Raw genomic sequence first — 21,533 nt, 5'->3', positions numbered from 1 at the left:
TGTTGTGAATCTTCCCAATGAGTCTTTGCTGAGAGGGTGGTGTTTTTATGACCCTCACCCGGGCCTTCCAGAATGTTCTGTAGCTTTTGACCAATGGGGTCATGAGGTGGTTTCAAATCATCCAATGGGATTGCGCCAACACTCTTCACTGTTGTCATGCAGGAGGTGTGAAGTACGCATACTCAGGTAGTCAACATGCCAGAAAGTCAGACTTCTCTAATATGAACTCTCAGGCTGGTTTTAACTGGATCATCTTGAACCTCTGTAACCTCTTTGGCCTTGGTTTCCACTTGTCTCTGTGGCTGACAGTTGTTAGCTACTGTTTAATTTAGTTTGGTCAGTTTTCTGTCAGGCTGGGTTTCTCTGGCTGTGGTTTAATTTAGAATATCCAACTTCAGGCTTGTGGTTGCTTGACCACTAACTTAAGTTTATAAAAGTTTCAACTGTGCAAGCTCAGAGTAAAAAAAATGTTGGAAAACTAAACTGAACGTATGGAATGAGGAAGAGGAACATAGAAAGTAACAGGCAGTGGAGTTGGGGGGTTTGGTAAAGGAAAACATGACTGGGGGAAAGGAGAGAAAGCTAGGAGGACAAAGGGGGTTGAATGCTGGTGGAAGCGAGGTGAGACTAGTGAACCAGGGGGTGCAGAATGTTGAAGAGTGCAAAGTAGGAACAAAAAAGGAGAGCATATTGGAATAGGGTAGGTTGGAGAGGAGGGAACTGGAAAGGAGATGAGGAACAGGGAAAGGGAGAAGGCAGAGAGAGAGGAGAAAGTGAGTAGGAGAGGAGGACCATAACAATACAATATCATATTATAATAACTAATTACGGCAATCATAATAACCAGTATGAAACCAATAACACAACAATGGTCATAATTTGAGGCTGGATGAACACAGCAGGCCAAGCAGCATCTCAGGAGCACAAAAGCTGACGTTTCGGGCCTAGACCCTTCATCTCTGATGAAGGGTCTAGGCCCGAAACGTCAGCTTTTGTGCTCCTGAGATGCTGCTTGGCCTGCTGTGTTCATCCAGCCTCACATTTTATTATCTTGGAATTCTCCAGCATCTGCAGTTCCCATTATCTCCAATGGTCATAATTTATTTGTTTACCTTAACCGGGACTTAGAAAAGTATGAGTTATTCTTTTTCTTGTTAAACAATGAGAGCTTGCCGGGAGGACTGGACACATTTGATCTCTGGGTTTTCCTTCTCTCAATGGCCTCTGGCTGATCAAGCTTTTATTTCAGCTTGCCTTCTCTTTTACTGATTTTTCAATGATTTCCATTGAACACTGTTCAGCATTTTAAAGGAAAACATACATTTGCAATTGATGTATTTGGAGCACCATGGGATTTCACTTCATGGTCATTATTTTCAAAGATCACTGATCATTGATTACAAACAATGACTGAATGAATGCTTTGGAGCAGACATTGAATGCAGTTTGACACAAATCTTTGCAAATGACTGCTGAGCTCAAAATAATGTCAGTTTTCTTCTGGTAGAGATTAGCTACACTTAAACCCCTTACTAGCCTTTTACTATTTATATAGGTACAGAAGACTTCATATTATTTCTTTTTATTTTAGCTGCCAGTCTTTTCTCATTCTATCTCTTGTCTTCTTTCATTTCTTTTTCCATTTCCTCTCTTGATTTTCTATATGCATCCTGGTTCTCAAGTGACTTTTGTTATATATGCCTTTTTAAAATCTTCTTGAATTCTATCTGTTTTGTTATCCAAGGAGTAATGGCTTTTTATCCCATCTTTCCCCATTGGAATTCTTCGAGGAAAGTATTTCAACCATACCGAAATAATTTCATCTTTAAAAGCATCCAACTGGTCAACCACAATTTTGCATTTTGATTCTGAAGTGAGTACATTTGTTAAGATAAACATCCATGGCTGTTGATGAACAATAATTCATTGAAGGTTACTCCTTGACCTACTGAAAATTGCTGACCTTTCAATTCAATGAACTATTCACAAATGAATGTTGCACACTAGCATATTCCGAGGTCACTACTGAGGGAATCAAAATGTTTGGGAAGCTCAATGGGGAAAAGTTACTTGCTAAGACCCTCCCACCATTGTAGAACGAGAGGCCTGAACCTGCACAAGACCCCTAAGCCTATATGCATGAAAAAGTGTTTAATATGAGATATAAATATAAGTTGTGCATATAGCGTGTAAATTTTAGTGTAGTGGGATATCTCAAAGTACCATATATGTAACTGAAATAAACTAAACTCTATTGCACTTTGTGTAACATTGATTTTTTACTATGATGTGATGTATTTGTGTAAATGTTATCAATAATGTACAATTTTCAAGACAAAGAAAGTAAATGAGCATCAGAGGGACCAAGAGATTGCATGGAGATGTATTGGGTCTGGTGTTAATTCAAGGCATTGCAAAACACGGGTTCTCACATCACTTGTTTACAGTATGCTTGACAGTCAGACTTGGACCTGATTCTATGCCTTCTACATCATGTACATATTAATCTCCAAAATAACTGGCCGAAATTGATGAAACATGATCAACATAATCCTACACTCTTTATTTCAGTAAGGCTTTATGTATGCGAGTTGTACTTTGTTATAAACTATGTGAACAAATTGCCACAAACTGTCTGAGGAAGTCTAAACTTGAATGAAATGATAGAAAAATGTTAAAATGATATTATTACCATTTGTTTACAGATACAGGCCATCAAATATATTTTGATTACTCAACAGCTTTTCTTGCACATAATTTATTCATTTGTGTGGTCTGGGATTAATTTTCTGCTCTACTTAGTCTGTAGAACTGCCTCAGTTAATGCACAGAAAACTATATATTTTAATAATGAGTCTTTTGGCAAGCTTATTTTGTCTCAAATAAATTGTTAGTTCTATGATTTAAATATATATATTTTAAAGCTTTCAGGCATCATAGTGGGATGTTAGTCAGGTGGAAGTATTGCATTATTGACAAATGAAACCATCACTGCAGTAATGAAGGAAGTTTCCACGAAGGGTTGGGAGGTTATGTTGATGATGTACAGGACGTTGGGTAGGCCACTTTTTGTGTGCAGTTCTGGTCTACCTGCTATAGGAAGGATGTTGTGAAACTTGAAAGGGTTCAGAAAAGATTTACCAGGATGTTGCCAGGCCTGGAGGATTTTAGCTATAGGGAGAGGCTGAATAGACTGGGGCTATTTTCCCTCGAGCATTGGAGGCTGAAGAGAGACCTTATAGGGGCTTATAAAATCCTGAGGTGTACGGATAGGGTAAATAGGCAAGGTCTTTTCCCCTGGGAATGGGGGGGCGGTGTCCAAAACTAGAGGGCAAAGGTTTAAGGTGAGAGGAAAAAGATTTAAAAGGGGCGTAAGTCGCAACTTTTTCACACCTAGGGTGATGTGTGTGTGGAATAAGTTGCCAGAGGAAGTGGTGGAGACTAGTGTAATTACAGCATTTAAAAGGCATCTGGATGGGTATATGAATACAAAGGGTTTAGAGGGATATGGATCAAATGCTGGCAAATGGGACTACATTTATCCAGGATATCTGGTCGGCATGGACAGGTTGGACCAAAGGATCTGTTTCTGTGTTGTACATTTCTATGACTCTATGACTCTATGACTCGACAAATCAGGCCATCTGGGTAGAGCTCGGAAATTTTAAAAGAAGGGTGATTAGTTTGCTGAGCTTGTACTAAATGTCTCCCAACAGGCAGAGGGAAATACTGAAGCAGATATGTAGGCAAATCATAGAAAGATGAGAGAAAAAATAACGTTAAATTTGGAGGGGATTTCAGCTTTGTTAACATTAACTGGAATTATCTTAGTGTTAGAGGATTAGGTGGGGTAGAAAATTTAAAGTACACCCAGCAGAGCTTTTTGTACCATACATAAATAATCCTACCAGAGATGGGGCAGCACTTGATCTGATCATAGGGAGTGAAGCTGATCAAATAGTTGAAATTTCAGCAGGTGTGATTTTCGGGATTCTGACCATATCTCGTTAAGTTTCAAAGTCATTACGGAAAGGGATAAAGGATAGCACATAAGTTATGTATCTAGACAGGGGGAAGGCCAATTTTAATATCATTAGACAGGACCTGGCAAACATAGACCGGGAGCAGTTACTTGTAGGTACATTTATATTTGGAAACTGGGGACTTGTTAAAAGTATTGTGGGAATTCAGGGCCATAAGCACAGGGCAAGGGCCATAAGTCCAAGGAACCCTGGAGCAAGGAATGTTGTGTATTTGATAAAGAAAAAAAAGAAGCAAATTTCAGGTTCAGTGTATTCAGAATGGGGGGGGGGGGGGCCATTAGAAGTGTTGAAAAAGCTCCAGCCACGTCCTCTTTAACATGGACATGCAATTCCTTTATGCATCCATCCCCTATGCTGATGGTCTTAGGGCCCTTCACTTCTTCCTGGAGCAAAGTCTGAACTGTCTCCACCTACCACCACCCTCCTCTGCTTAGCCGAGATTGTCCTCACCCTCAACAAATTCTCTTGTAGCTCCTCTCATTTTCTCCAGGTCAAAGGGATAGCCATGGGTACCCACATGGACCCCAGTTATGACTGTCACTTTATGGGCACATGGAACATTCCTTCTTCCAATCCTATCCCAGCCCTAACCCTGAACCGTTTTTCTGATATATCAATGATATCATTGGTGCTCCTTCCCTCTCTTTTCCGAAATTGGAAATGTTAATTGATTTCACTTCAAATTTCCACCCTGCCCTCACTTACACGTGGTCTATCTCTGAATCTTCCCTTCCCTTCCTCAACATCTCTGTTTCCATTTCTGGGGATGGACTGTCCACTAATATCCACTGTAAACATAACCAACTCCCACAGCTACCTGGACCATGAATCCTCACACCCCACTTCCTGTAAAGAGTCTATCACATTCTCTTAGTCCCTATGTCTCTGTTGCATATATTCAGATAAGTCCAACTTTAGCAAGCCAGCCTCCAAAATATTCACCTTCTTCCTCAACCAAGGATTCCCCGGCACTTTTGTCAACAGGGCCCTCAACTGGGTCGGACCCATCTTCAACTCTTCTGCCCTCACCCCTTTCTCTTCCCTTCTGCAATAGCGATAGGGTTCCCCTTATCCTTACTTAACAGCCCCTTCCATCCACATCCAGAAGATCATCAGACACCATTTCTGCCACCTCCGGCAAGATGCCACCACCAGACATATAATCACCTCCCTGCCTTATCCAGCTTCTGCAGGGACCATTCCGTCTGGGACAAATTGGCCCACTCTTCCACAGCACCTTCCCCTGCAACCGCTGAAGGTGTAACACCTGCCTATTTATCTCCTCCCTCCTCAATATCCAAGGGTCCAAACGTACTTTCAAGGTGAAGCAGCACTTCACATGCGCTTCCCAGAATTTAGTCTACTGCAGTCACTGCTCACAATGTGGTCTCCTCTACATTGGGGAAATGAATCACAGACTGGGTGACCGCTTTGTAGAACATGTATGTTCTGCTCGCAGAAAAGACCCTGAGCTTCCATCAGCCTGCCACTTTATCACACCACCCTGTTCCCTGGCCAACATCTCTGTCTCAGACTTGCTGCGGTGTTGCAGTGAAGTTCAACGCAAGCTAGAGGAACAACCCCTCATTTTCCACTTGGGGACCCTGCAACCGTCTGGACTGAATATGGAGTTCATTAATTTTAGGGCTTAAACTCTCCCATGCTTTAGTCCCTACCTCACACACCAGGTCTTATTATCAAATAGCCTGCCATTACATACTACCTGTTGGTAGTCACTAAAAGTCCCTATATCAACGCCTTTGTCCAAACAATTGTTCTTGCCTCTCTTTGGGGTCTATCTCCACCTACTGTTTATTTTTTACCCCCTCCCTCCACTCTATCTTCTGCATACAAACTGATATTTTCCTGGCTACCATCAGTTCTGAGGAAGGCTCCCCAGACCCAAAACTTTAGCTCTGATTTTTCTTCACTGATGCTGCCTGACCTACTGAGCTTTTCCAGTAGTTTCAGTTTTTGATCCTGCTTTACAGCATCCACAGTTCTTTTGGTTTTTATTTACCAGAAGACACTAGTTCATTTTGAGGAGTATGTAGTTTAGAGGAGATCTGAAAAAAAGTTTCATCCAGAGAGTAGTAGAAACATGGAAAGTGCTGTCTGAGAAGGTGGTGGAGGCAGGCACCCTCACTAAATGTAAAAAGCATCTTGATGAACACATAAAATGCCAACTATGGACCAAATGCAGGGAAATGAGGTTAGTGTAATTTGGTGTTTATTGGTTGTCTTAGATATAGTGGGACAAAGGGGCCTGTTTCTAAGCTGTATGACTTGATTGCAAGGAAATGTGTCTAATAGCTAGATGTTTTGCAGTATTTCAAGAGTCAAAAACAAAAATACTTATAACCTGAAGTCTCAATTGGTGCAATTTGCCTGCATTTCCGTGTTGGTGCGAAGTAGATTGGTGGTAGAAATATGATGCTAGAAATCCAGAGTGAATCTTGATGTTAATCAGAAATGGAATAGAATGAGGTCCAGTCAGATAAGCTGTCTATAATCACTTGGGCTTAACACCACATACAGGATACTTCTAATTGCATTATCAAACCAGGTTAACCAAATAGTTCAATAGGTTAGTTATACCTCCTGGGCACTCTGTGCATTTAGGCTGAGCCATTTCTTTAAAAAAAACTGCTCCTTGAAACCAAATTTCCTGCCTGCAGTGTAAGTTTGCTAACTGGTGTTTGGGACCCCTATGCATTCCCATGCTGAGGTTTCTTATGGCGGTCACATCTTTTAAGAGGGGTCTTAAAGTTATAATTTACTTCATGTACCTCAGGATCGCCGAGTGGTCTGTACAATGTTACCACAGCAAAAGGGGTCAAGAAGCCAGAAGTATTAACTTACTCTGCAAGAACGTCATAAACTGTAGGCTATTGCTAGTAATTGTTTTAACTCTCTGCTGACATAATATTAGGTTGGTGGTCAAATGTCTGAGTGCAGGGTAAACTATTTCAAGAGGATGAATTATATACATCCTGTGTTTGCAAAAGTCTACACTGTGGTAATCCTGAAGCCTTAAACTGACCTCACAGGCTTACCATTGGTCAATATTTAAGGTAGTCTGCTTTCCCACATCAATTGCAAAGCAACGAGATACTTTGGTTTCTGATTGGATTCTCCATGATGATGCCATCAACCCTTTATTCCCCATCTGCAACACTTGTGTAATTAATAATTGAAAATTGTTTGAAAGAAAAGGAAAAAGGCACACTGATACTAATCCCCCGATGGTGTAACTGGCCACCTTCTGCATTCACTACATTAACCACTTCAACTTCCTGTACCTAAGTGGAAAGCCAACAGGCCTATAATTCCCTATTGGAGTGATTCTCAACTGTCATTCATATAGCATCCTACTTTGTCTAACAATTTTGCAATGCATGAACAAAGGTCTTCAAAGCAAATGATGAGTAAACACTTTTTATCTTGAGTGCACTTATTCTTTTTTACCAGGCTGCTTAAGCTTATCAAATGTAAATTGTGCATATAAACTGGAGATTAATTTTTGAGAAGTCCAGCACAATCCTGGAAGGTTGGCAACCCCCTACCAACACCATTTGAGCAAGCTGCCAATTATTTTGTGGCTGCAGTGCAACTCTTTATATTCCCTCAATGTCTGCAAGGAAAAAAAAATTACAGTCTTAACAAAGTTACCTTTTTAAGACACAGTAGAAATTTCACCTTTAAGACTTACAAAATTGCCAGGATGTTTGGGTTGAGAAGTAAGCTCCTTGGCCATGTGTAACAGATTTATAAGATGTCAATCTTTTAGACGGATCATATGGGATGAGCCCTTTTAAAACTTTCTTGCTCTCTCTCTTTCCTGGGATTCTCTCAGTCTCCCAATTATCTGTTGCAATGAAAGAGTGCAAGGGAGAGTTAATAAATTCCCTGCTTTTCACTTTTGACAGCATTTACCATCATGCTTGTGTTTTTTAACAGTTGTGTTTTCAATACAATTTCTACTCATTCATGTTAAAAGCTTTATGAAGAAATAAACCACACAGGTAACCACAAAGAGCTTGTTTTACTATAGAATCACTCAAATGAAGTATAAAACTTCCTAAAAAAAGTCTTGTTCCCAATCCTGTGACATACAGACACACTATCATGCATGAGGGAAGAGTGTTGAAAGAGGTAAAACCTATAAGCAAATTAATTATACATTTAGAAGATTTTTTTGCAGTCTTGAAGGTTGTGAAGCTGAATGCTGGTTCTTCTGGAGTCAACCTCTTTAAAATTGCAGTCTATCACCTTCCTGAGTGGCTGCTATGGTATTTTTCTATTCTACATGCTAATAAGAGTGCTATTTTTAAATTATCTATCTCTGTGATGTATTCCAACTTGTAACTGAGATAGGGTCCGAGCTTGAAAAACACTGTGATTCCATCCTGCAGGCCTCCTTTAACGTCCTTCTGTAACCAACAGACAGACAAAGGGAAGTTTTGGTCATCTGATTGCTGACTGACAGCACAAAATAGGGACTAGCCATTATAGTGAAGGAGATCCAATCTCCTTTTGTCATAACTATCAAGATAGATTGGGGATTCTTCGGCATTCTTTTGCATAATATATTCTGGTTGTTTTTTTCATCTCTGGTAGTTTCTGCAGAATAGGTGACTGCTGCTTTACTGCCCTTTCTCTTTAACCAGAATTTCAAACAATGATAATGTACAATTCTATGGGGATTTTCCAGGTATGTATTCTATTTATCCATATTGCAGGCATTTAGAAATTCGGCTATCTTGTGGGTCAGGAGACCTCGGAAGCAATTTGAAAACATTGTCCTGTTTTATTTAAAATGGTGTTCTTTCAAATTAAAATCCTAGACATTAAATCAGTCAATGAGATTAAAGATTAATAGTCCGTATATTGCAACTTCATTATAACACAGCTTTTTTTATTGTCTTATGGGATGTGGGCATCGCTGGCTGGTCAGCTTTTACTGCTTGTCTCTAGTTGCCCTTGAAAAGGTTGTGACAAGCATTTCTTTTGGTGTGGATAGTTTTCATGTTTTTGTACCCTCTACTACATCATGTGCCATGCACTAATTTTGGTCTACTGTTGCTCATTTTTTGTAATTTGTTTTCCAGCAATACATTACAAATTATTTCCCAATTGCTGCTGGCAAAAAGTTTGCACTTCTGAAGAAATGAGAATGAAGGTTTTTTGGAGTGGGGAGAATTTCAAGTGCAATGCTAATTCAAAGGAGTAGGAAGTTGCTACAAAGGATAGGTACAATTATTCATGAGGGGTGGCCACATCAATAACAACCTGTTTTATTTCAAAATATACTTTAGTCAGAAAAGATATCCTTACACATATATATAGCCACAAATGCAGTTCAGTTCTGTACAGTAGCATATCAAATAAACAAGCAAACAGTGGAGTTTGACTCTATTCAAACAAACCAAACCCAAGACTTACTTTGACATTCCTCCTTCACATCTGCCTGAACATCTCAACAGCCAATTCATCTTTAATGCCTGTACCTCATAAGACACATTGACTGCACATTGATCAACACGTACAATGTGAATCCTGCAGGGATATTGAATGTTCATACACCACCTCATTCTCCCCACCTGTTTAGGAGACATGAATCACATAAGGCAGGGTGCAGAACATGAATATATCAATTAAATGGCAATGCCATACTTGCAAGGGACAGCCTTAAAAGGCATGCATTGGATGGACTCTTCATATTTCATTCGGTCCTGTTCTTTGAAAGAGTCATTTATGTTTGTTACTGGGCATTGGGGTTCCTAATCATAAATTCCAAAGCCAATAATAGCATGAAGAATTTACAGTGAATGAGTGTTCAGATAATGGACATAGTAAGATTATTGTGCACCTCAATGGCCAGTATTCTGAAGCCACCACAATATCAATGGAGGTTTGGAAGGAAGAGACATGACAGACAAGGTGATCAAAATAACAAGTAAATAAATCCAGAAGGAGTAAGAGAAAGTCATTATAATGATCTAATGATGTAGCAATTGCCAATAGTTATTGTTATCAGGTTCTGGAGATAGCAGTAATTCTGATACTCAACATGGTGTAAAACTATGAACCAGAAAGTGAACGGTATGATTAATTATTTAACTAGATTGCTTGACTATAAGTTGGAAGGTGCCCTACTCACCTTTCACAAGGCTGTGCTCAAATTTACAGAATCATACAGAAGAAAGACAGACCCTTTGGTCCAACTCATCTGTGCCAACCTGACATCCCAATTTGACCTAGCCCCATTTGCTACCATTTGGTCCATATCCCTCAAAACCCTTCCTATTCATATACCCATTCAGAAGCCTTTTAAATCTTGTAATTGTACTCACCTCCGTCACTTCCAAAGGCAACTCACTCCATATACACACCATCCTCTGTGTGAAAATGATACTCCTCAGGTCCTTTGTAAGGCTTTCCACTCTCACCTTAAACCTACCTCCCTTCTTCAGAAATGGGGTGAAGGGGGCTCAGAAGTAGAAAGAAGATGGTTGGGACAGGGGAAGGTAGGTGGGATGGTAATAGATGAGCGCAGGTAGCCAGTGGTAGGGATTGGTCGGTGAGTTGGAAGGAGCAAATGGTGGAAGAGATGTTGGACAAGTTGTGTCAGTTGTAAAATCCACATTTATGCCATTGGGCTGTAGGGTCCCACGGTGAAATATGAAGTGCTGTTCCTCCAGCTTTTGGGTGGCATCATTGTGACACTGGAGGAGGCCCAGGATGGACATGTCACCCAGCGGGTGGTTGGGGGAATTGAAACAGTTCGTGACCAGAAGGTGTGGTCATTTGTTGTGTACAGAGCACAACCTGTCCATCTTCCCTCCCACCTATCTGCTCCTCCCATCTCACTGACCAATACCCACCACTCCCTACCTGCACTCAACTATCACCAGCTCACCTAGCTTCCCCAGCCCCATTCATCCTCTCTCCATTTACTTCTGAGGTCCCAGCCCCTCGCCATTTATGAAGACAGGTCCTGATCCAAAACATCAGCTTTCCTGCTTGTCTTATGCTGCCTGGCCTGCTGTGTTCCTCCAGCTCCACACTGTGTTATCGTCAGACCATTCAGCCTCTTCATACAGCACAGAATTTCCAGTCCTGGCAACATTGTTGTAAATCCTTTCTGAACCCTCTCAGTTATAGCAACATCTTTCCACTAGAAGGACAGCCACAATTGTATGCAGTATTCCAAGCGTGGCCTCAGCAGTGTCCTGTACAGCTGCAACATGAAATCCCAACTGTGCATCTACATCCCCATAGTCACTTTTTTCAGCAACACTCCACAGGGCCCTACAATTAACTGTATAAGTCTTGCCCTGTTTTGTCTGATGAGATTGCAACACCTCACCTTCATCTAAATTAAACTCCATCTGCCACTCCTCAGCCCATGAGCCCATCTAATCCCATTGTACTCTGAGATAATCTTCTTCACTGTCTACAACAGCACCTATTTTGGTATCATTTGCAAATTTACTAGCCATGTCTCCTATATTCACATGCAATTCAAACGGCAATGCAGAAGGATGCAAACAAAGCACAGAGGTGAAATAAGGCTGATCCTTAATATCAAAGGATTACAGTGCAAGGCAACATTACCTTTGGTAAGAGACAACTGAGAGGAAACTGCTTGAAAATCTGCTTGCTATTGAATTTTACAGATAAAATAAAATTTTGTCCATCTATAATGTGATAAAACATCTCAAGGTATACACAGGAACGTTTACTGTACATAACTTGACTACAGTCAATATGAGGAAACATTAAGAGTCCAAGACCCTAGAACCAGGGTTCACAGTCTTAGGTTATGGGATAGGCCATAAATGGCCATGACGGTAATTAACCTTGAAATTATCTATCATAGAATACTGTGGAAGCCAAGTCACTGAATATATTCAAGAAAGAGATACATTATTTTTTAGTTGTTAACGGAATTAGGGGAAATGGGGAGAGCATGAGAAAATGGCATCAAGATACAGAATCAGTCATGATCATAATGAATGATTGAGTAGCCTCAAAGGGCCAAATGATCTACTCCTGCTTCTAGCTTCTATGAATCTAAAAAAAAGGTAAATTTTAAGGTGCATCTAAATGAAGAAAGGTGGACAGATTTAGTGAGAGACTTTTCTGAACTTAGGACCTGGGTAGCTGAAGGCTCAGACAGCTATGGTGGAGTTGAAGTTGAATAAATTGGGGATGTACAAAAGACTATTGCTGGACACACATGGAGGTCACAAAGACTCCAAGGACTGAAAGTCATTTTAGAGGTATGGAGTGGTGAAACTATGGAAGGATTTGAAAACAAGGAGTAGAATTTTAAAATGTAGGCATTGCTCGAACTTGTAATTAGAGGTCAATGAGAATAAGTGTGATGAATGAACAACACCTGCATTAACAGTTACACAGATGGGTTGGGAGATGAACAGCAGACCAGGCAGAACCAGAGGAATGTTTCAAAGTGTTGTAAAATAATAAAACAAGGAACCATTAGTTAAAATTAGTGGAGGCTAAACTAATGACATTGTTGAGACAGTTTCATGACTCACAAAGTGATGAGCCTTTGGAAAAATTAAGTCTTTGATTTGGGACAATGGCAGTGAAATTCTGGGATTTAATCATAAACTAGCAGGAACCTGACGAAAAATCTGTATTGTTACTTTGTGCTTGATCCATCCAAGATGAAACAAATATTTTTGTCCCCTGTACATCTCATTTTAACTCAACCAACTGGCTAAGCCCCAAATGAAATCATCGAGGGAAGAACCGTCACTAACCAAACCTATTTTATGTACTTTCCTTTTCTAAAGAAAACTGCGAATGTAACTTGCGTGCAAATACAATTGAAAGCACTTGAACGATTTTGCATACACGTTTTTTGTAAAATATTTGGTAAAAAGAACAATTATTACCTTTGTCCTATAGAGGTCGCTTTTATCTCATTATTTTGTTTCAGTCTGTCCTCAGAAAACAAACGGATAGCAAAAATATCCCGAATCGATTATTTTAGAAAAGCGCGCCTCGTAAATGATATTCGTTTCAAAAGTTTATTACCGTTTTCTGTTAAAAATGAGTTGTAAAAAGTAATAAAATATAAAAATGGGCAAAAAGTAATAACATTATTAAAAAAAACATTTTCCCAATAGATTATAAACTGGGAAGTCTAACGGGAATTTAAATCTTTAAAGTTGAGGTCTGGTAAACGTAAGAATGTTTTCATAATGAGAATATTGAAACGCAATTTTCTTCAACACACATGCAACAGATTAACACAAAGTGACACCTTTGCAGCCTCCAACGAAAAGAAATGGATCAATGTTAGTGTGTTAAGAGTGGATGCACTTTTCTAATAAATGCGCACTGACGAATGATAAAAGAAGAACTTTGTATAATCAAGAAGGTATTGTCGAAAGGCTGAGAGGTGATTTCAAACGCAGCAGAGCTGTGTTTAGTATGATTAATTCTCCAGAAAGGTCGCTTCGTTGCAAGACGAAAGCAAAATCGATAAACTCTCTCATGTTTGTTTACTGTTTTAATGCATTTGGATAGTACTTGGAAGTGTCTCACTTCCTTTCACAAAACACTAAGACGGAGCGTTTGGACTCTGAAGGCTGCGAAAGGAGACTCTCAGTATGCATTGAATACACTTTTTGTTTAAATCATTACAGTTTAGCAATGTTCCTGTCACTTGCAAAACTGTCCCTATTAATATGAGCATTGTTCCCTTTGCATAAAGAACGAGTCAGCATTAATTCGATTGCACTCTGCTGTGCAGCTTTATAACTCAAATATACGGACCTTGATCTTCAGAGCCTGTATTTGGCCAATAAAGAAACAGTTCAGTAGTGTGTTAAACAAAAGTCATTTTTATCCCGCGCCACTTGAAATCAGGCCGATTAAGATTCTGAAAATTGGCTGAAATGTTCAGAAACCTTTAGCGCACATTGTAAAAATCGTTCCTGGGAGTGTTTACGGGTCGTTCTTGCAATTCAAATGCAAATTAAAACCTTTCCATCCTTGAATGTCCAAGCCAGGGGGCTGCAATCAACCTCAGAAAGCACCGATTTTTAAAAAAAGTTTCTTTTGAAAACTTCTAGCCGTTTAGTTCGAACGATCTGTCCCGGTTATCGGCCTACTCCAGGATTAAGTCAGTTGCACCCAGGAACCGACATCACAGGGACAACATCACAGAGCTGCGTAAATAGCATTGGCAAACAAATAGGTAACAGTCCGCGGATGCAATTAGCTCAAAATGACCATGCATCATATTTACGTTGGAAATTAAATAAACCCTCCCTTTTTAAAAATAATAATAAAAGCGCACGATATAGTTTCCGCATTTAGTTCAATTCCTCGTTTCTCCTCTTTGCCTGTGTGTGTGTGTGTGTGTGTGTGTGTCACGTATGAATCATAGCTGTTCAGGGAGTTGCGGTAAATTTGAATATATCTGCTACCTAAGCAGCTGATGCATGCTGATGAAACTGACAAGCAACGACCAGATTCTTCAGGGACGTGTCGAGACAAGATGGACCTGCTCACAAAATGTGCCTTTTTTTTTATTTGTTCGCTCGCTGATCTGCCACAATGCAGGAGAGGAGCGAATTAACATGTTCTTTTCCTCCAGTCGCTTCCATTCAGTTTCTGTCTGGTGCCTTTGGAGCAATCACTTTTAAATCACTCTTAGTGTGCATTACGGGTTATTGGTTATTTGCAGTTTGCACTGTTTCCGTGAATCATTGATCAATTTAGCGATTTATTATCCAGTGTTTAATACACTGAGCCACATACTCGCGATGTGATTGGTTAATGTTTATTGCCTGTTCTGTCCCATATATAATGGCTACAAAGATTGTTAACAAATGCTGTACTTGGTCAATGGTTCGTGAATACATTTTGATCTCAAGAGAGGACCAAAATATTGTGTTACATGGGCCAATAGATAGCTGTGATTTACTTATTAATTAAAGATGAAAGGGATTTATTGACCGAAAATTCTTGCGCAGCGTCACTTAAAGGGATGGAGAATATGGTAGAACTGGAATTCCTGTTTCAGCAATAAAAGTGCGATGAAACCTCCATTAGGAGGAGCTTGTGGTGTGAATTTAAGTTTCGGGCAGTTTAGAATATCCGTTCAGTAAGCGCGTATCAACCCGGACTTAACCGTGTATACTGTAGGTGTCAGTACGAGTGTTTACAAAATATTTGACTTCCTCTGCTGGCTTAACCTCCTTCCTGAGTTCCTATCCGAGTCAGCATTAAGACCGTGCAGTCAACCTGATGTGTTTGGTACCTTTTACGGTAACCCAATAAATTTGAACTTGTGATCACGTAATCCTAGTGAAATTAGTGAGAGAGAGAGAGACGGTAGCAGTAGCAAACGGCAGCGGTCTCAGCCCGCATAATGCCGTCTCACTGGAGAAGTGTGTGTATTTGTGTTGGCGGGACAACTCCAAACAAGTCTGCGATCTTTCTGCACACTTTGGCTTCTCTCTCCAAGCCGCGTCTTTCCAATTTCTCGCCGCGTCTGAACTCATATTCTTCAAACGGCTTCTGATCCTGTAACAATTTACAGACAGAGTGACCCCGCAACCTGAGAATTGGGCACGGCTGAGCAGAAAAAAGCCGGATGATTTGTTAGATTTTGCGGGTTAATTGTGCGCGATTTTCGTTTTATTTACTGCTACTGCAGATTGTGAAACGTTGCCTGTTTGTCAGACCTGCTTCAGTCTTCATCTACATATATCTGCGGTCAAAGCGGCTGCTTTTTTTAAATATCCCTTCCATATGAATTGAAATGCAAGTTCTTGAAGCGCCCTGACTTCAATTAAAAGCAAACACAATTACACTGGGTCGTGCCTGGAATGCAAGTTCGACACTTGCATCTATTAATCATGAGATCCTGCTAGTCGCTATTTAAATGAATTTCAAGTTTGACTGTCAGCTGCTTTGGGAGCTAAGCCCTGTTTATTCACAGCTCCTAATCTCACATATGTAGCCCTCTATCTAAGGTCAAACACAATCGTTTTTAACGGGATAAACATAAACAAACTCTTCCCCCAAGCAACCAAACATGCCGTTATTAAAAGACTGTTTCTGGAAGTGTGTGGACCGGAGCTGAGGCTTGTTGGAAAAGGGGGGATATGTGCAACTCTGCTGACGGTCAGATCAGTACCGCAGGCGTGAAGCCCAGTTCTTGGAGATAGTAGCCTTTTCTTCACTAATGGAAATGAGGGCTCTCGATACCTTAAATTGTGACAATGTTGAATAAGCAATTTCTCCGGACCTCGGAGAATGTGCACTCGCCTCCCCCACCGCAAACCCCCATACTATATTGACAAATTTTACAAATCAGCTGTTTGCGCGTTCCTCCCGCTGCCCCCATGGAGATGAGAAACTGTGATTAGAACTCAGGATGTGTGAAAGGACGATAACAAAAGGACAAATTGAAGCCGTTGTTTCAGGGCCTCTGAATTTGAAATGATCTTATAGATCTGCTTTGCATCATGATCTGCCGCTTCCGCACTTAAAGGCTGGTCATTCTTTATGTCAAATTACAACGGTGTCAACCTTTTAAATAAAATGGGGAGGTGGGTAACTATCTTTCATTTAATGTGTTAATCTTTGCGCCAGGAGTAATAATTGTTCCCATGCACCGAGGAACACCAGCACTTTCCATGTCCCCTTAAAGGTCTTTGTGAATTTTTTGAAGGAGAAATAAAATAAAGGAAAAAGGGCACCCATGTGTCTTATTTAGTCAGTTTGTCGTTTCGTTTGCTAAAACTTCCCGTTCCTAACGTCTTTTCTTCCCCTGTAAGGATTTCAAGCAACTTTGGCGCACTCAGTCATAGCGTTTAAATTGAGTAATCTTAGCAGAATCAGAGAGCGGGCCCGCACAATGGATGTTATAAATTCGACCCCGCTGCTGCTAATCTCGTCTATGCTGTCTGATTCCTATTTTTGAATAGAATTCAGATTCGGGAATCGATCGTGTGTAGTTGTTCGCTCGATATGAGTGTGTGAGTTCGTGGTTAATATATCCCTTGGCTAAAGTAGAATTTCCCAGCTGGAGAGTCAGTGGTGTAAAAAGCTGACCTGGTGTGTTTTTAATAACTTTGGTATTTCTTGTTGTTTTCATATAAAATTAAAGAAGGCTGTCCGAGTCTGAACGCAGATTTTTCCAACTGCAGATGTAATCAACAAAATTGATTACCCTATTACTAAAAAAAAGAGTCGATGGAGCTGAATGAGTAAAATCATCTGACCGATACATATTGGTGGTTTGGAAGTGGCTAGAGTGCAGGATGTCTGGTAGGTCTCTGTAGGGACCCACATAAAAGACTTTGCTTTATAGAGGGAGGCATGTTGTGTATGGAATCTGATGTAGCTGCAAAGTTGATCTCTTGACTTTGAACAATGATGCTGACAATGTACTGAAGGATGGACTTGCATTAATTTATTGTGTGTGCGGCGGGGGGGGGGGGAGTGTGACGGGGCGTCTTCAGTTTAATTGGTATGGTTTTTTTTAAAGTAGGGGCAGGTTAATCGTGGTACTGCCTGGTTATCATGTTCTGCGGTGGGTGGATTTCTGCTGCCCTAAGTGAATGCTACTTGGCGAGTTGATCCCTCTGTGTTTCCACGAAATTGCGATGAACAGATCCGAGAAGTGACTTATTTGTAAACTCGGCCCGGCTCGGCTCTGCAACTCGTTCTCTCCTTGGCTGTGCGGAGCCAGAAGAAGCTGCTCGCTTGTCTCTCTCTCCCTCTCGGTGCGAGTGGATAGGGTGCTATTTGATTTATTCCTGGCTGGAAAGTTAATTGCTCCGCCCCCGGGATACCGTGTGACATGTCATTCCTCCTTTTGATGTTTATGTGTGTGTTATGTGTGTGTGTTTGTCCGACAGTCTTTCGCCTTCTCTCCGCTTCTCTCTACAAAAAAAACAATAATAACAACTTCAACGGCCGAGTGCAGGAGCCGAGATCAACTTTGATCAGTCACAAAACCCACCTTTTCTTTTAAATGAATGTGTGTTGATTCCTGTTCTGGTTCAAGAGGAGAAATACAGTGGGGATTTTTTTGTCTTTTTTTTCTTTTCCCCCAATTTTTCTATGTTCCAGCAACCATGGCCGTTCCGGTTGCACTGATCCCACCAGCTCCGGTGAATCAGACTCCAATCTCGACCCCTTCATCCTCCTCATCTTCCTCCTCTTCATCCTCCCCTGCAATCACTTCCTCGGCGGCCGGAGCTGCAGCGGGAGCAGGGCCAGGGACAGCGGGGACAGCACAGAGTTTATTCCGGGCGGACGGCGGCACGAAACCGGTTTACTCCACGCCGTCTCCGGTCGAGAACACGCCGCAGAACAACGAGTGCAGGATGGTGGAGCTGCGGGGGGCCAAGGTGGCCTCGTTCACCGTAGACGGACACGAGCTGATCTGCCTGCCCCAGGCCTTCGACCTCTTCCTCAAGCACCTGGTCGGCGGGCTGCACACCGTCTACACCAAGTTGAAGAGGCTGGATATAACGCCCGTGGTCTGCAATGTGGAGCAAGTGCGCATCCTGCGGGGCCTGGGCGCCATCCAGCCCGGGGTCAACCGCTGTAAACTCATCTCCAGGAAGGATTTCGAAATCCTCTACAACGACTGCACCAACGCCAGGTAAGAGAGAGAGAGAGAGAGAGGGAGTGTGTCCCGGGCCACACTATCGTCTGAGCGGGCAATGGTCATTGAGGCGGGGAGTGGGGTGGGGGAGGTTGACAGAGAAGCTCCTCGTGATGACCAGAGAGAGACCAACACGGCCATCCAGGGCACAATTCGGGCTCAGGGATACTGGACAATGAGTCCTCACCCTAACAACTCCCCGTAACTTGGCTTCCCTGGTAAATCTCTAGCCCTCCGCAGCAAACAACAAAAAAAGTTTAACTCTTACGTTCCTTAGCAGCAGAAATTTAAGTTCGGTTAAAGCGAGAACATTTTTTTTGAAACGCTGATAAATGTAACAGCTCTTTGTGCCCAGTTAAAAAAGACTAAAGATGAGTTGTTCCCCCAACTTCCTCTTCATTTCACTTCTCATTCCCCTCCTCATCCCTCCCCATCCTTCGTTCCTTATCTCCCCCCTTGCCCTCCCTCTTCATCTCCCCCATCTCACCGCCATCTCCCCTCTTTCTCTGATCACCCTTCCCCCATGTCAATACCCCATCTCCACTCTTTCTCTGATCATCCTTCCCCTTCCCGAGCCCTCTACCCTTGCACTCGCAGAGCCTTACAACTCCTTTTCCCACCCCTTCACACACGCATGCCCTTACCCCGTTAACTCACTTCAACCTCCAACCGGATAGTTTCAGTTTTAAGTTGCAAGTTTCCAAAGGTGAGTTCTCTCAAGTCCCAACCAACTCAACAGCTCTCGGGCAAAATCTCCCAAACTGTATGACATACCACAAACACCCAACGGTTCAAGCAACTCATTGGTAACGCGCCACCTGCTCGGTATCCCCTTGTTCCTGGTCGCCAATAACCTGTGCTGATGGCTAAAGTACCCTTGCTGGCGTGTGTGTGTCTCTGTGTGTGTGAGTACATTTGAAAACCTAGTTTCTTTATTCTGATTATATAAATCATCAACTGGAGCCCGCGCACCTCCCCTTTCTAATCCCACCTGCTGGTCCGAACGGAAAGTTTAGCCCTAAAATGAGGTGATCGGAGCCAATCCCACGAAAATAGCGCCCATGCCTTTGGTATGATCAGAAAGTGCATTCGGGCCACAGGTTTCGGCGCTTAGAGAGATAATCTTCCGCTGCAAGAGAATGCTTCGGCAAAAAAAAAACTGTTGTACGTAGGGCATGTTAATTGCACCCTGTTCTGGAGCTTTGCAATGTTCTCCCTTTCCATCTATTTGTATCGAGTTTAAAAGCAAATGACAATGTCTATCCCTATTTTGTTCTTTAAACGGAGCTTTAAGCTAACGCTTTATAGTATCTCTCACGTATCCCAAAACAAATTTCCGAACAGTTTCTTAGAGAGGGTATGTGTGTGTCTGCAACTTTCTTCCCCTTTAAGAACAGGCAACTTTTAACTTCTAAGAAAGTACTTTTTAGAGGAAAACTAGCGAATCGCAGTGGTGCATTTTGCAATAATAAGCGCTGAAATGTTTCCTGTAATGTTCTCTACATTTTCTCCTGTCCTCCTAAAAGGATTGTGTTTACCTAATGCTTGCACAATTACAAGTAACATCAGTTTCAAAGGAGATAAGGTGTAATTGACAATACCTTTTGTTCACTTTACGCCCATCTCCAACAGTAAGAGGCTTCCATGAATAAATGCTTAAACTAATAAAAAACCATTGAGTATACCCTCACTTGCATGATGTTATAAAATAACAAGCTGTACCAGATGGCTGCCAACAATTGTGCTTTTACACCACCCATTAATAGTTTTACTTTGATCTTTTTTTGCCTTAGAATATATGGCACATCACTGAGTTCTTATGTACAATGTGCTGTTTAATGATCCATATCAATTTTAAAGAAAGTTCTGGCTATATTAAATGTTGCAAGGGCAACATTCACAGCATCCACATTGATAACTATCTCTTTGCCCTCATCAGGTTTCTGTTGATCTAAAGTAATTAAACTACTTTAAAAAATATAGGCCAACTTTCAGTATTAAAGGAAAATTAGCATTAAAAATGATACTTTTCTATCTGTTGCCTATTATCACTAAACCTGATTTTTTTTTCATCTGAAGAACTTAGTAGTAAATTGGAACATGTTGGTGTCTTTCCTGACACAATGTAGTCTGGTATTCAGATGTATGATCTCATCCCATGGAATAGTTACTTTGAAATATGTTACCTTGATAACTCCTAGTTGAAAGATATCAGAGCTTTGTTGTAAGTACGGTTAAATAGATTATCGTTAGCCTATTTTGTTGAGAAGTTCACAATGATCTGTAGCTGCTGGAATATGGTTCCACAGGTTTTTAGAATGTGATTGTAAATATTCTTTTTGGAAAGAAAATGTTGTGTTAGCCTGTTTTAGAATCTTATCAAATCATAGCGCTTACACCCAAAGTTATGGCACTTGATCAGCCATCACTGTCACTTAATGCTCATTGGTGCATAAAGAGGTATTGAATCAATTTACCCTTCAGATAATCAAAGCGTTAACACAATGCAATGATGAAAGTGACTTCATAGTATACCATGGAGCAGGGATAGACTGTTTTGAAAATCATAACTTTACCCCCACCTCCTATTGACAAATGTTTATTTTTGTTAGATGTGTGATTTTAGTTTCTTTCATCACAGCTTAATCCTGTGATGGAGCATAAAATATTTACTGGCTGAATGGAGAATCTTTACACACTGCACAATTGCTGCATGCATTACTGTGTAGTAGGATGAGCTTTTCTTTAATGCAATAATATGGGATGTGACATATTGTATTGCACTGGCAAATATATATGTGATTTATGCAAATCTG

The 21,533-nt window shown here is 41.1% G+C and overlaps 1 protein-coding gene and 1 long non-coding RNA gene across 10 annotated transcripts in view; one reads left to right on the top strand and one right to left on the bottom strand.

The window, feature by feature from the left end:
* The window catches only part of LOC125453140 (uncharacterized), a 41,175-nt gene that overhangs the window by 14,993 nt on the left and 4,649 nt on the right, over positions 1-21,533 (bottom strand). For 3 of the 6 annotated variants that reach the window (XR_007247703.2, XR_007247704.2, XR_007247705.2), the window contains exons 1-2: positions 18,067-19,106; positions 7,756-7,911 (exon numbers count right to left, since the gene is read on the bottom strand). This is a non-coding gene — a long non-coding RNA (uncharacterized LOC125453140). Of the gene's footprint in view, positions 1-7,755; positions 7,912-13,859; positions 14,253-18,066; positions 19,107-20,318; positions 20,357-21,533 lie in introns of those variants that run through there. The other 3 variants (XR_009445825.1, XR_009445824.1, XR_007247706.2) reach the window with 3 other exon arrangements.
* The window catches only part of LOC125453139 (dachshund homolog 1-like), a 583,370-nt gene continuing 579,378 nt past the window's right edge, over positions 17,542-21,533 (top strand). Inside the window, exon 1 of one of the 4 annotated variants that reach the window (XM_048532306.2) lies at positions 17,542-18,714. In XM_048532306.2, coding sequence (XP_048388263.1) covers positions 18,083-18,714 — 632 coding nt within the window. In that variant the 5' untranslated portion in view covers positions 17,542-18,082. The remainder of the gene's footprint in view (positions 18,715-21,533) is intronic. The other 3 variants (XM_048532308.2, XM_048532307.2, XM_048532309.2) reach the window with 3 other exon arrangements.

Source organism: Stegostoma tigrinum, chromosome 6, assembly GCF_030684315.1.
Source record: "Stegostoma tigrinum isolate sSteTig4 chromosome 6, sSteTig4.hap1, whole genome shotgun sequence".
Taxonomy (NCBI): Eukaryota; Metazoa; Chordata; class Chondrichthyes; order Orectolobiformes; family Stegostomatidae; genus Stegostoma; species Stegostoma tigrinum.
This window is presented reverse-complemented; position numbering and strand designations above follow the sequence as displayed.